The 14,968-nt window shown below is 43.8% G+C and overlaps 6 protein-coding genes across 6 annotated transcripts; 2 read left to right on the top strand and 4 right to left on the bottom strand.

Annotated features, from left to right (window-relative positions):
- Positions 1 to 20: 20 nt before the first annotated feature.
- Positions 21 to 1,657, bottom strand: O0I10_008969 (uncharacterized protein; the record flags this gene model as incomplete). Its single annotated transcript, XM_058488968.1, has 7 exons — positions 21 to 290; positions 351 to 568; positions 634 to 819; positions 875 to 980; positions 1,069 to 1,131; positions 1,209 to 1,448; positions 1,499 to 1,657. 7 exons carry the CDS (start codon positions 1,655 to 1,657, stop codon positions 21 to 23), a joined length of 1,242 nt encoding a protein of 413 aa, XP_058340194.1.
- An 885-nt stretch (positions 1,658 to 2,542) lies between these two features.
- O0I10_008968 (uncharacterized protein) lies at positions 2,543 to 4,309 on the bottom strand (the record flags this gene model as incomplete). Its single annotated transcript, XM_058488967.1, has 4 exons — positions 2,543 to 2,855; positions 2,919 to 2,986; positions 3,066 to 4,039; positions 4,153 to 4,309. The coding sequence occupies 4 exons, from the start codon at positions 4,307 to 4,309 to the stop codon at positions 2,543 to 2,545; spliced, it is 1,512 nt and encodes a 503-aa protein (XP_058340193.1).
- Positions 4,310 to 6,362: 2,053 nt separating this feature from the next.
- Positions 6,363 to 7,922, top strand: O0I10_008967 (uncharacterized protein; the record flags this gene model as incomplete). Its single annotated transcript, XM_058488966.1, has 4 exons — positions 6,363 to 6,989; positions 7,050 to 7,236; positions 7,304 to 7,518; positions 7,587 to 7,922. The coding sequence occupies 4 exons, from the start codon at positions 6,363 to 6,365 to the stop codon at positions 7,920 to 7,922; spliced, it is 1,365 nt and encodes a 454-aa protein (XP_058340192.1).
- A 683-nt stretch (positions 7,923 to 8,605) lies between these two features.
- O0I10_008966 (uncharacterized protein) lies at positions 8,606 to 10,956 on the bottom strand (the record flags this gene model as incomplete). The annotated part of the gene is made up of 9 exons (XM_058488965.1): positions 8,606 to 8,772; positions 8,844 to 9,147; positions 9,209 to 9,916; positions 9,972 to 10,211; positions 10,273 to 10,321; positions 10,390 to 10,581; positions 10,634 to 10,755; positions 10,803 to 10,883; positions 10,954 to 10,956. The coding sequence occupies 9 exons, from the start codon at positions 10,954 to 10,956 to the stop codon at positions 8,606 to 8,608; spliced, it is 1,866 nt and encodes a 621-aa protein (XP_058340191.1).
- Positions 10,957 to 11,801: 845 nt separating this feature from the next.
- O0I10_008965 (uncharacterized protein) lies at positions 11,802 to 13,385 on the top strand (the record flags this gene model as incomplete). The annotated part of the gene is made up of 6 exons (XM_058488964.1): positions 11,802 to 11,940; positions 12,005 to 12,365; positions 12,421 to 12,545; positions 12,612 to 12,731; positions 12,804 to 13,149; positions 13,205 to 13,385. 6 exons carry the CDS (start codon positions 11,802 to 11,804, stop codon positions 13,383 to 13,385), a joined length of 1,272 nt encoding a protein of 423 aa, XP_058340190.1.
- Positions 13,386 to 13,573: 188 nt separating this feature from the next.
- On the bottom strand, positions 13,574 to 14,730 carry O0I10_008964 (pyrimidine 5'-nucleotidase; the record flags this gene model as incomplete). Its single annotated transcript, XM_058488963.1, has 9 exons — positions 13,574 to 13,690; positions 13,754 to 13,854; positions 13,920 to 13,967; positions 14,029 to 14,077; positions 14,136 to 14,254; positions 14,320 to 14,409; positions 14,467 to 14,510; positions 14,576 to 14,613; positions 14,668 to 14,730. The coding sequence occupies 9 exons, from the start codon at positions 14,728 to 14,730 to the stop codon at positions 13,574 to 13,576; spliced, it is 669 nt and encodes a 222-aa protein (XP_058340189.1).
- Positions 14,731 to 14,968: the final 238 nt, after the last annotated feature.

Raw genomic sequence — 14,968 nt, 5'->3', positions numbered from 1 at the left:
TATTTATACATACATGAATGCTACATAATGTAGTAGATGGCACTAGCCAAAGCAAGCGCGCTCATGATTATGGATATGTTGGTGGTGGTTTTGATGGTGGTGGGAAGAATGCGATCGAGTGAGAGCAACATTGTTCGTTTTACATTGTCAGTTGGATAGGCAAAACCTTCTTCCCAATATGGATTCGATACATTCATGCATTGTGTGTACGATACAACTCTGAACACTTCCTTGATCTTGGGTAACCACTTTTCAGCCAAGGACACTGATGCATTGCTGTGCTCATGTTGCTGTAACCAATAAAAGATGTTAGCCTGCTAATAATACGTGGTAGGTTTAATGCTACTTGCCAGAACAATGTGGCCACGTCGATTATCGGTACCATCCTTAAGAGCTTGGATCCACCCCTCAAAGTAACCATCAATGATGGAAGGTGGCATGTTATCACCACCAGGACCACCAGGGAGACTCCAATCAAAGCTGACTTGATCAAAAAGAATCGTATGCATACCCATTTGCCAAGCAATAGCACGTACACGATCATCAACATCACCATAAGGTGGGCGCCCTAAGAGAGGCACCATGATGGCATGTCAACATTATATAAGTCTATGTTTGTATCGTGGAACTTACAGCATTTTACAGTGACGTTAGTGCTCTCTTTGATAACACGTAATGTCCAATACAATTCGGACACTACTTGTTCGTTTGAGAGAGACGTCATAGGAGGATGAGACCATGTATGAGAGCAAAGGGTGTGTCCATCAGCTAAAGCACGTTGTGCAGCCGCAGGTGCCTTGAAAACATTCGACCCGATATCTACAAGAGACAACATGATAAGTACGCTTTCATGGATTTGTGCAGGTATAATTACAAAACAAATCAGCCTTTTGCTGATGCTCGGCCAAAAAGTTGTAGAATTCGGACTCTTCTGCAGCTGCTTCACGCTCGTCAGGTGTCAGTGGGCCATCGTCAAACGTCTACGTATGAAATCGGTGTGCAATGTGTTTTTGTTGTAAGAATAAATTAAGATGTCAAAATGCACAAATCAACAACAACTATACTCACCAAACCCCAATCACCCACATTTGGGCAATAAGATACATCCTCTGGAAGACCAGGGTATTTAGGCTATGATGAAGCATCATTAATAAAGATACAACGGATACAAATGAATAAGTGGTGGATGGGTGTATGTATCCTTGTACCTTGACACAACGAGAAGCACTCCACCAGCAATCGGGATCAGTATTGTTGTTGTAATCTTGGATGCTAACATAGCCATCCGATCTTGTCTTACGCGGGGGGATGTTGGGGACCTTGGTCCAATCAATAGCCTTGATAACAGCTTGCACCTCAGGAGAATCTGTTGGTGGCAGCTTTGAAGGTTGTGGATAACCTTGCAGTGCTTGATTGTTTACATCGCCATGCAATGATTTTGTAAGTATCTTGGATACATCAAATGGATATTTTTGATGTTGCTAGGCAACGGCTTCACATCCGACAACCAAGCTGGTGAGCTTTGAGCGATAGGACTATCATTGCTGCTGCTGCTACCACTCGCTGATGTGGTTGTCGTCGCACTAGATTGTTGCTGTCCCAACGCACCGGTTGCAAGCAAAAGTACAAGGGCATCTACGGCAAAAAATAACTTCATTGGCGTATCGAGGATGAAGATTCAAGTAATAAGAATAAACCGAAATCTCGCTGGCGTATTTATACTTCATGATGATTGCGAGTCTGCCTTTTGGACCATAGCGTGTACGGTATAAAGGGGCATTTTGGCTTCTTGCAAAAAGCGGATCTAAGTGGTGCATGATGTGCATAGGCCGAACCCTGTACATCATGGTGCAGTGGGAAGTTGTCACATACCCGGTGGTATTTGGAACACCATCCTTCTCCTCGACTGATGGTGGTCTCTTGTAAAAGGAACCCTATGTCATCATCGCTGCTGCTGAATAAAAATGTATATGTAGCTTTGATCCAAGATCATTCCAACATGCATTATGGAGAGCTATATAGATGCCGTTGTCACCCGTGAGTTTACTCGTATGCTTCTAGAAGAGTGACTGATGATATCAGTCTACATGAGAATGGATAATGCATTTGATAAACCTGAGTACCCGAATGTATATATATAAACATCAATGCAAAGCACAACAGTATTCCCACAGGCCAAGTTAAAAGAGAAGAAGCTCTGTATTGCGTCTTGCAAGAAATAAGGGGTGGGGGAAAGATTGGGGTTTTAAACCTGAAAAAACAAAATCATTTTGCATGTGTGTGTGTGTGTGTGTATAACAACTCAAGATTAAATAGCAAATCAGCAAACACAAAGTAGTAATCAAACGTGGTATCAAAAGACAATTGGTTGGTGGGTGATATATGTGAAAGAGAAGAAGAGGGCCGTCCCTTCAGATAGCGTGTACGTGTTTTTGTGGTATGAGTGTTTTGATCAATGCGGAGGATACAGAGAGCGTGTAAATGTGTTGTGAGTGCTGTGATGTTGGATTTTGTACAAAACAAGAAAATCGAGTTGACGTGATCATTTTGTTCGTCTTCTAGCCTTCTTGTATCGATGACTACCATTATCGTCACTCACCATTGATTGAGCGTCAACAATATCATGGTGAAAATGCAATGGTTGGCTTGTTTTGGTAGCACTGGTAGGGGTGGACAATGAAGAAAGGGTGGATGAGGTTGTTGAGGAAGATGCGGTGGACGATGAAGAATGACGCTTGGGACAATAGCGGTATTCAGGGAAGGCTTCCTTGTGAGCTAATTTTTCTTGTTCAGCAAGAGCATGCCATGGTTTCTTTTCTTTCTCCGACAAGCGACCCCAACGTCGTGATGCACGTCTTTTGATGATAATAATATTAGCACATTGTTACAATGTTGCACACAAAGGATGCATCACTCACTTTGAGATTTCTTCTGCTCGTAGAGTGGGATCCTGAGATTTAAGCGCTTGACCATAATGGCAACGAAACTAGGATAACGTCAAATGCTGCATGTTAGTATCAAGGGGGTTTAAGGGATATGTGTACGAGTGGGTGGGTTATGTTTACATGAATCCATGCGTTGCGTGGTCGTTTAATATGGGCGTTCTTTGTAAGAAATTGCGAGTGATCCAGGCCCGACGATGATGATCGCTTTTTTTGGTGCATCACAAGTGATACGAGTTGTTCACCTTGTGCCGCACGGTGATGCGCATCTGCTGACGCAGCTGCCAATGCTTCAGCTGCTAATCGAGTTGCAGGATCTTGTTCTTCAAGCAATGCTGTTTCATCTTCACTGCTGCTACTGTGCGTTGATGACGAAGATGACGACAATGAACAAGGAGGTGGTGGCGTGGTTGATTGTCGTTGTAAGCCCGACAACCGTAGACATTTGAGAAATGCTTCCGCCACTGATGATCCTGGATGATGCTTTACAGCAGCTGCAGCAGCTGCAGCAGAGGCAGAGGCCATTGTAGGTGACATGGGTGAGTATACATCTCGATATTGAGGCTGATCATCTCTTTCCATGATCTGTTGCTGTGGCTGATGATTAGGATGTTGTTGTTGTTGCTGTTGGTTACGAGTAGTACGATGATGATGATGATGCTGTTGCTGATGATGGTTGTTTTCCTTGGATGATGAAGAAGAAGCACCACGCGACTTGGGTTGAAGGACTGGAAAAGATCGACGAGGAACGGGTATTTGCAATGATGGTATCTTGTGGGTAAAGAATTTCCACTTTCGTGGGCTTCCATTGGATGTGGATGAGTCTGTAGAAGCAGTATCGGTAGTGGATGAATGACAACTAGTAGAGGAGGATCGGAAAGGGTTGCCCTTAAAGGTGGAAAAGAGCAATGGTCGAAACGCGGGTTCATAGTGGCTGATACGATGATTGTCCAACTGCGGAGCAGGTTCCAAAAAGGCAGGTGCAACAGCAGCTTCTTGCAACCTTGACATTGCCACTGGCGACGACGAGATGAGCAACTCCTCATGTTGTTTGTCATCTGGTTTTTGTGGTGAAGTTGGTGAAGGCGGGCCGTTGACTGCAAAGGAAAAAAATTGTGAGCAAGCTTTTCAAAGTTAACCCCCTTTTGCAAGAAGGGGTGAGAGAGTGATTATGTGTGTGTGTGTGTGTGTGTGTGTATGTATACAATACCTATACTACTAGTTGTAGTAGTTGTAGTATGGCAATGGGATGACATATCGAGAATCGGCGGTAATTCCAAAGGAGGAGCAGTGGTTGTAGCATTGGTGGAGGACGTTGTTGAATCTCGTTGACCAGAGTATGGCAAAGCTGATACTGGAGAAGGCATCGGTGAGGAAAGCTGCATCATCCGAGAAAGAAAGGATCAAGGAAGAGGAAGAGAAAGAGAACAAGGTTCAGCAAACTACAAGAAAGATGGCCTGGGGCTCATACTGACTTTGAAAGAGAACACCAACTCTTGTTGTTGTGCACGTACGAGATACAATACTCTCTCGGATGTTCATTCATTGTTGGTTGGTTGGTTGGTGCCCCCCACCAAAGTAACACATATCACATTCACAATCTCTTTTACTATGCGTGCACTTCACATGGGTTAGAACAATGACGACTCTTTACAATATTATTGATATGCATCTCATCAACAACAAAGAAAGTAAACCAATGCCCCACCCCTTGATTGATTCCATAATCCTGCCCTCGACCTTACTTTACAACCCCTCCTTCCAGACCCACATCATCCTCAACTAAACGACGTCATCGATGATGAAGGGCCATGATGGATCGTCAGGAATTGATTTGTGGATCAATGCTTTTTCCCTGGGGATACACAAAATGTGATTTTACGGGTTGTCGCATGATTCCGATTATTACACCTTAGATCTCTCTATTACCCTTATCTTGGTTTACCCATCATGATTGTTATCAAAATACAGTTTCACCCTTTCTTTTGCTTGTTGATTGATGCTGCTGTTGGGTCCTCTTAGGACATGAGGTTAAAAAAAGAAAAAGAAATGCATCCGCATATCTGGGCTGGCGAGGAACACGACATCAAATGTGTAACATTAACGGAGCAGCCCCGCTCCTCAATTTGTTACCTTAACTGTGCTTATCACCCCATTACTTTGGTTTACTCTTTTTTGCAAACAATAGGCATTTGGCTTCATTGGTGCTGTTTGACGCTCGTGCTTCTTCATCACTTACGCACAGGGCATATCTCGGCAATGATTGTGTGGTACACTTTATAGTGCACAGACTCACTCTTTGATCCTCTTGTTGTTGCTGCTGCCCTTGAATATCATGGATACCCCGATTATAGTCCATTCAACATGGTCATTATTATCACAAGGATCTTCTACTACAACACCGTATATTTGCCTCATGCAAGATACCTCTTTACACGCATACTCTTTTTGGTATCCATGTAAGGTGTGATCATCGCATTTGCATGAAACAAGTCTCACACTCTTTTTCACCGAACGCCACCACCTCTCGCCTCTTTGATCCCCTTGATGAAAGGAGTTGAGCACATGCTATAAGTGTACAAGATTGATTATTGAGCCTAAAGCATTCTTGACAAGAGAAGAGTCCCAAATACCTTTATGATGAAATGCTCATGCCAAAATAGAGGTTGTACTGCCAACAATAGCTCACATGAAAATGATCGCCTTTTTTCCTTATCTGCTTCCTCCCATTGACATGTATACATGACCAACGTGAGAGGCTTGTTGCCATACTTGACCACCCCTTCCTTATGTCCACCGACTTGGACATGCTATTCTTACAATCCAAACAAGATTGCGTTAGGCTGGCTGTCTCCTGTGACATTGATATAGCTACTTTTCATGTTCTTTTACTAACGTGCCAAAAGCAGGATGTCAACAGCACACTCCGTCGTTTATGCCGATCCGAGCGGGAGGCTCCGTGCTAATCGTGTACACGACATCAAGCGTTTGTTTCTCAAAAAAGACATTTTCTATTTAGAATGGGTAGTAGCTAAAGGCTATAGGGTGAAAAAAGGTATGCATGGGATCAACCTTTTTCTATTTCCTGAGGCTGTGCAACAGCTGTACAAGGTAAACAAAGAACAAAATATCTAAAACGGGTGAATTTGTGAATGAAAAGGGAGCGGGAAAAAGAGCAACCGCTACAGCCACGATGTGGAGATCAATAACAAAGCAGTGGCCTAGCAATACTGTATCATGGCAACTGTTGTGCCTTGGCACACAAGATAAATAAAAACTGGGCGCAGCTAAGTATACTCCTTCCCCAATCCCGCGGTATTTGATCGCGCACAGATATAAAAGGTGGCTATCGATGCTGTAATCTTTCTATTGGCATAACACTTTTTTTCTTCTTCTTTTTAATACCTATTGATTGCTGCAATGTTGGCTCCTCGCAACCGGATTTTAGTTGCAATTGCTGCCTTGTTGTCATCCACAATCCAAATGGGCTCTTGTCAACAGGATGGCGGTACACCATCATCATCATCACCATCACCATCTTCCTCATCAGGTCTTTTGCCTCAAGCATCTCCTACATGGTTACCGGATTTTCCAAAACCTGCGGACACAATTTCAAGCTACCCATCAGGTGATGGACCTCAAATTACAGATACCTTGTCAAGGCAAACACTTAACCTAAGCGCATATCCTGAGCCTTGGGGAAAGCCAACAACGAACCATCCAGAGATTCAAAAAGTGATCCAATCCATTGACTGGAGCAAAGTACCCAATGCAACCATCCACACAGCCAAAAGCAACGGTGATTTGGATATGTCAGGATACGATTCTAATGCCGACCCTTACTGCTGGTGGTCGGCTACCAATTGTGTCAAGCCAAAGACAAACGACTTGCCAGAAGACATCTATTATTGTCCCCGAGTTGGTGATTGGGGGTTGACCTACGATGATGGTCCCTTTAATCCCACGGATGATAACGCTACTTCATCTTGGTCCGAACCCAATCTCTACAACTTTTTGGCCAAGCACAACCAAACAGCCACACTATTTGTAAGACATCCACTTGTCATACATACATACATGTTGTGATGCCTAACATTTGATGTATAGTACATTGGATCTAACGTTGTAACATACCCTGCAGCTGCTCAACGTGCATTAAACAATGGCCACGTTATCTGCATCCACACATGGTCTCATCCACAAATGACGGCTCAAACAAACGAATTGGTGGTTGCCGAGTTCTATTGGTCGCTTCGTGCCGTCAAAGAGGCCACGAATGTGACGCCTCGTTGCTGCAAGTATTATACATCAATATTTGTAAATGCATGTTGTAAGCTGACACGTTGTTATGCTTCTCTTAGGGCGTCCACCTTATGGTGATGTGGATGATCGTGTGCGTGCCATTGCATGGCAAATGGGCATGCGTACCGTTCTTTGGGATGAAGACACCAATGACTGGAACATGCCTGGTGATGGTGGCGGTAACCTCAGCCCTGATACTGTTGATGGATATTTTAACGGTTGGATCGAAGCTCGTAAGAATGGCAGCGATAATCAACAAGGTCATATCATCTTGGTAAGTCATCCATGCATCTTATCTTTGGTATCATTGGCCTTCTTGCTCAATTCATGTAATATCTTTAGGAACATGAGCTCAATAACTCTACTGTATCAATGGCTGAAAAATGGCTTCCTCAATTGCAAGAGACGTTCAACGTGGTGACTGTACAAGAGTGCATGAACATCACCCAGCCCTACTGGGAAACGTCATTTGTGTACCCAACGGAGGCTGATCCACATCCATCAGCTAACAGCAGCAACAACAACAACTCATCTTCAAGCCCTAGCTCAGGCTCGGGATCAGATTCTGGTTCTGCAGCAGATCAACCAGGTAGCACAGCAGCATCCACCATTTCTTTGGCGTTCACTACATGGATGGCTTTAGCTGCACCCATTTTGTTTTTCACTTACTACTTGTAACAATTGGATTTCCCTATCATTCATTCAGCCCACTTTTACACTTTTCTGGTTAAACCTGTGAAAAAAAGGAAATCATCTATAGATAGCAATAAACATCTCTTCTTTTTTTCCAAGAATGACTTTGTGTCTTGATCCTAGAATCCAAAAATATACAATGCTTGATGATAGTTGATACAACCAATCTTGGGCCAAAAGCTTCCAATGAAGGAGCTGCCTTCATCAAGGAGAGCATGTGCCTTGCTTGCTATTCGTTCGCATGACCATTAACCGCCCCATCATCGTTATTATTGTTACACATTCGCGTCATATAAATAACAAGCATCTGCACTGCAACGTGACAATGCAAAGTATACAAGAGCTGTATGCATGCGACATGTGCACTTTCTATTCGGAGAACCACACGTGCAGTTGATAATGGCCAATCACTTTTGCTCTCTCTTCACACACCACTCTCACTCCTCTCTCCTCAAACTCACAAGGTTCATTATTGTGATCTACATTCATGCATGAAATTTGGCGAAATGGATAATTTTTCTTGTTAAAGGAGCAAAACATTGCTATCGTAACGGAGCAAGTCAAATGGTGAACGAGGTCGTTAAAAGGGGGGGGTGTTTTGATATTGTACTAGGTGTATGATTTAACAATGTTGTGTGTATGTGCGTGCGTGTGATATGGTTGATCTTCTATTCATTGAGAGGTAAACCGCACATTTCGCAGTTGACAGCACCAGCTGCATTGGCAAATGTACAGTGTCGACAAGAAACTTCAGCAAGGTCGGATGTTGCAGGGGTAACGGCACCGGAAGGTGTTGCCGATTGTGTCGATGGCGTATTAAAGCGCGCGTTTCCTTCTATTTTATAACCAAACGATTGGATCAGCTAATGTTCTCTACCCTTATTTCGGAATAAACAAAGGACGTACCTGCTTCCTTTAGTACCATAGTCATGGTTTTCCATCCAGTAAGCTGCTCTAGTACTTCGGCTGGCACATCCGATTTGGTTGCCACGTTGCAGAGAACAGAAAACTCATCATCATTGAGCATGTTAAGCTTCCGAATGAAACACAAAACATGGAAATCGGATAATAGCTGCTTGAGATCACCAGAGGAATTCAAGTATCGAGAGAGCGTGTTGACATCTTGTACACCTGTGTGGCGGTTCTCAATACTGTAACATGGGCTGGCATGGAATAAAGGATTGGGACTTTGTGGGAAACCATGTGTGACCTATGATAAAAGACGCCCATGAATATCTATTCCATTCCTTGCAAGCATCACCCCAACTTACATTAACCAAAAGATATTCAACAGGGAATGTAGGTTTAGCTGATTGCTTAACCACAACGCCATATTCATTCTTGAACTTGTAAAACACCTCAGGCACGTATCGTTCATGAGGCACACTCTCTTGGACACGCATAACGGAAGCTTTACGGCTGGGCTCAATGATGTCAGCTTCCTTGAGGGCAACGGTCGTTTCTGATACTTGATATGCCTTGACGTCAATGTTGCCTTCCGTATCGCCTGAAATAACACATGTCAAGAACTTGGATCCATATTTGCCAGTAGCTGAGTGTCGACAAGGATTTGGATAGCGGCGTTGCATATCAGCTGCAAATGCACATTCGAGTGATGACATAAAGTACGAATCCACGTGTCGCTTCGCAACCACTGTTCCTTTGCCGGTGCCGTCATCGATAAGATCCGTGAATACCATGCCCACCATCTTGAGCCCGCACGCTTCCGCCACACGATTCACCATAGCTTCTTCCTCATCCCATGGCAACGATAGCTTAATACCATCCATGTGATCCTCCTGAGGTGGCTCATAGATTGTTTCCACAACCGCCTTAACGCCAAGTGGTACTTCGGTATAGGGCTCGTATCGTCCAATCAAATATCCAAATCGCTGTGTGCCCGATTCACGCCAAGCATTCAAAAAGGTATCGATGACTCCAGCTGATGCAAACTCAACGTGATCCACCATTCGATAGATCTAATGCCACGTGTCAGCCATTGATACCTCTTCCTCTGATAGCAGCCATACTTGCCTGTCTTTGAAGCGTGATGGCACTGGGTTGACACTTTGTACAAATACCCTCCGGCCAAGGTGCGTGACCACCAGAGCATGGGACCTTGACTCTGTAATCCGGTTCTTCAAGAGGCGGTAGGTGCTTGAGTACTGTAGAAGATGGCGCACTCGTTTGCTTGGCAGCATCAATCTTGCGAAGATAGGCCTGGAATGACATGTGCTTGATCTTGTTCTCTTCCAAATAACCAGCATCATAAGGCTATATGCAATATACTCATGTTAATACATCCCTCGTATGATCCATTCAATAAACAACTTACCTCGAGAGGCATACAGTAATCACACATGGCATTGTCACCGTGTCGACAACTGAAATGAAAAAAACGAGTTCATAACCCAACACTTGTCATCATCCTTCTTTCCCAATGACCACTTACAACTTGGTATCCTTTGGGCGTTTGATTAAACCCCGTTCCTTCTCGAGCAGATCATCCACAGGCTCCTGCTTAATATTTGCGAGCTCGTTCATTGGAATAAATTCTGAAGAGTTGGCTGCTGTCGATGATGAAGATGCTGCTTCGGTCGTTGTCGGCTTTTCAGCATAGGACACATAGACGATATCACCGTGCCTGATCAACGAATGTGAGTTGAATGTGTATGGAAACGAAGCTGATACATTACTTTAAGTTAGCCGATCCTAGAGTCTTGTCGCTCATGGTCGTGATAGGTGTCGCTGCCTCTGGTTTGGGTGAGTCGCCTACAGCGATCGTGCCGGCATCTGCAAGTTGGAGTGTGGCCGCGATCTTCCAAAGCTGTTAATGCATAATACTTTACACACTGTCTATTATACCTTTTCAGCCAGATCGGCAAATGTGTCGCTTGCCTCGACTTGAATGCGGCTCATGCCTTCCTTGGATCGAATACGAAGCAACTAGACCCATAAACATGCAGGAATAAGTTACATGCAACACTCAATCGGCCCAAGTTGTAAGCGCACGTACCATGTTGTTTGTTGTTGTATCTAATAGAGAATGGACGTTATTGTTGGGATCGGTGAAGGGAATGTGTGTAGAAGAAAGTGGATAGGATACCTTATGCGTAAAGGGAACAAGTTCAAGCGACGCGCGTAATATCACCTTGCTGCTTTTGAAATGTGAAATCCATCCTGGTATGCAATTTGCAGCCACACACTAGCGGTGCTGACTTTCAGGATTAAATGACAATGAACGATGGCTCATGGTACATCCAAAGTAGACAAGCACTTGATAATAAAGATGTCTTTGATATAATTTGACCCGAGGAATACCTTCAAAATGCTGATCTATAAAGCAACTTGACATGGACGTCTACCATTTTTCACCTCCTCTAAAGTGATTCAGCATCCAAAGTTACTGCTTTTTCATTGCATGAACAACGCCATCACTAAACCTCACCTTTCCCCACATCCTCGTCTTAAATGATGTTCACTGACACACATCTAGAACATAAAAGTCATAGATTGAGCCATGTTGTTTAATACCCAAAGGCTCCTACCGCCATACATCATTCTCACGTTTTCAATGATTGATGATGAATGCTCACAAACAGGGAAACGATGTCGACGGATAATGCATTTTGCGGTGTCTGATTTGTTTGCTTTTACATGTACACGTGGATCTATCTCCCCTGGACTATGCAGCCATTCTTCGGTGGATATATGATAGATTTGTTTGCTAGAACGAAGACATTTGTGTGAGATTGTTTTTTACCCACATCATGCCACCTCCCGATATTATATGACGGCCCTATCTCGATCCTTTTCTTCTTGCTTTTTTCTACATTGTGCTGACATTGCTTATATCTACGTCGGATGAAACTGCCATTAGCTCTTTCAAGCTGCTGTGCGATCGCATACGCCGTTTCCGCTGCAGCAGCCGGCGCCTATCGTGACACAACCGATCATGCAGCGTATGTGATTAAATTCAACCCCGCATACAATGCGAGCTCCGGTAAGCTTTTAAGCATAGCATGTATAGGTGTGCAATCCTAATAACGACATTGAATATGGTATAGCACACGCATTCCTTGCATCCAAGCATAACGAATTCATGGTGTCCATGGCAAGCGGTGGAGACGTTAGCTATCAAGCAGCCGATACAAACACCCCTATACTCATGGATTCCATACATATGGGAGACAGCTTCTTTACAATGACCGGCGCATTGGATGATCAGTTCGTTCAACTCTTGCATCAAGACGACGCTATCGAGTTTATTGAAAGTGATAATGTATACAAGACTACGCTTACACGATCTATGCCGGTTGAGAAACGATCCATACATTATAAAGCTGTAAGCCCTAACTGGGGTTTAGCACGCATTCGTCAACGCGAGTTGAATGATTTATCCATATACGACTATGCTGATGATGAAGGGTAATGCATTGCAAAGAAAAGGAATGCAACAAGGACTAACATGTAGTATTTCCAGGCATGGAGTTGACGTGTTTGTGTTGGATTCCGGTGTCCATGTCGAGCACCCTGATTTCGAAGGAAGGGCATTTACATCCTCAAATTTCGTACAAGAAGAAGAAGATACCGATTTTGCAGGACATGGTATGCTGTTTACCTTTATTACATGAGATGGTAGTGGTCTAATCGGCCCATGTGGGATATTGGAAGGTACCCATGTGGCAGGCAAAGTGGCAGGCAAAGTATACGGTGTGGCTAAGGCTGCCAACATCCAATCGGTCAAGATTCTCAACAAAACGGGTGATGGCAAATTGAGTACCATGCTCAAAGGTAAAACAATACAACAATGCATAGATGTAGCGAGCGAGTTAATAACGTTGTCTCTTTTTCACAATGATGTAGGATTGTCACATGTTGTTCAAGCAGCTACACCTGGCAAGGCTGTGGTCAATCTATCCCTCAGTGGTCCACCCTCTCGAGTCATGAATGCTGCCATCCGCAGCCTTGTGCAAGAACACAATATCCCTGTCTTTGTTTCAGCTGGCAATGCAGGTGCTGATGCTTGTAATTTTTCTCCTTCATCAAGCCCGGATGTCTTTGTGATTGGTGCAACGGATATCACTGATAGGGTTGCATCGTACTCGAATACTGGTCCATGCGTTAGCATGTACGCACCGGGTACTGATATCGTGAGCACATGGATTGGTGGAGGTGAACATGGCAACGTTAAATCATTGGATGGAACAAGGTACAACAAACAAAGAAATATGAAACATATCAAGCTAATAGGAATTTCCCAATAGTATGGCATCACCACACGTGGTGGGTATTGCAGCCTCATTGTTATCACGCCAATCCTTTGAATCACCCAAGCAACTGTATTCGTTATTGACTGAACTCGGCACCAAGAATGTGATAGCTTTTCCCGATAGCTCTGCTGGTCCAGAGAATAACATCATGGCGTATATCACAGCCGAGGAGTAAATAAAATATTCCATTTTGAAGAGAAGAAAACGTGTCATCCATGGTGGTTGATATTTATTGTACAAGTAGTGAAATCATAAAGAACCCGGAATCAATAGGCATTTCTACAAGGATATCATACATGGAACCCGCCGTAAAAGTCATTGACATGAAACGTTGAATAGGATAATAATTGTCTCTAATGCTGTCTATTTCCACAAATGAGGAAGGACCTTGGCCAAGTCATGAATGGTGGTAATTTGGTAGTCGCCATGTTTTGGGCCATCAAGGTCATCGGTGACATGGATACTTGTCCAACCAAGAGACTAAAATGTCCATTAATATAGGATGTTCCCACGCAGGAGATTAAACAGCTGTCAACAACGTACCTTGGCTGCATCTACATTAGCTGCAGAGTCATCCACGAGGTAGCACAGGCTCGGGTCCTTGACACCTGCTTCTTCCATTGCCTTTTTGTACGCCTCAATTTCTACATATTAGAGAAGCAAATAATGAGTCATTGGTCTTGGAAAATTTATCGAATGGACGACATACCAGGTTTGCAGACAAAATCAGGTACACGGTAATCAGCAAATGTCATGCCTATGTAGCATGATGGTAAGTTCCCTGTAATAACACTTTTTCCTTGTTTACAAACCCATACCATCAAATTGATCATCGATGCCCAAAAGCTTTACACACCGCCAAGCGTGCTATAAATACCCAATGGTTAGTAAGCAAAGGATTGTCAACATCCCAATGATCACTTACAGGATAGTATGCATTTGTAAAGATCCATTTCTTCATCTTGAGACCAGTAAGCATTTCACGAAGTTCAGGATCAGGCTTCATGATGTCGTCGAGTGGAAGACTACCATCCACCTCCTTGTCTTTAATAGCCATGGTTAGTTTCAAATGCCATGAAAGTCCAATTGCTTCCACAACCCAAGCTTACCATATTGAATAGGATCAACTTCATGATGCTTTTGAAGACCACGCAATGCAAGGCCGTAATCCATGTGATATCTTGCCCGAAGCTCCTTGGCTGATATGGGTGATGTGAGTTGCATGCTAAATCAGCCATGCCTGGACACACGCTTACCTTCATTTTCTTCCATGCCCATCCTTACAAAGTACTCGACAATCCTGTATAGAAACAACTGGTAAGCAAATATGGGTGTGTGCGTGTAGGGCGTGGTATCGTTACTCACTTTTGTCGCATGAGCTGGAGGACACCAAGATCTTTGGACTGTATTGAATGAGCAATGTCAATGATGAGCTATACAACGAGTTGACTACATACATAAAGGCAATTGTCGCAATCGAAAAAGAAAACGGGGGAATCAGCTTCAGAGTCGATGGTCATTTTGGGTTGTGTTGGGTTGTGTTGTGTTGTGAGTGAGAGAGAGTGCGTTTTGCTGACAGCAAGTGAAACAAAGGTACAATGAGCGGACACCTGAAATACATTTGACGCTGCGCCAGGAACAACTCTTTATCCGCGCTGCTGCGGTTTCATGTGTCACCACCTTGCAGCATACAAAGGTACAAGAGAAAGATGCTGCGGTGTATGTGTCACCGCCATACACACCACAAGAGAAGGCCAT

This window comes from Lichtheimia ornata, assembly GCF_029851405.1.
Source record: "Lichtheimia ornata isolate CBS 291.66 chromosome Unknown scaffold00050, whole genome shotgun sequence".
In the NCBI taxonomy this organism is placed as follows: Eukaryota; Fungi; Mucoromycota; class Mucoromycetes; order Mucorales; family Lichtheimiaceae; genus Lichtheimia; species Lichtheimia ornata.
The sequence above is the reverse complement of the archived record's forward strand: the minus strand, read 5'-3'. Positions and strand labels throughout refer to the sequence as shown.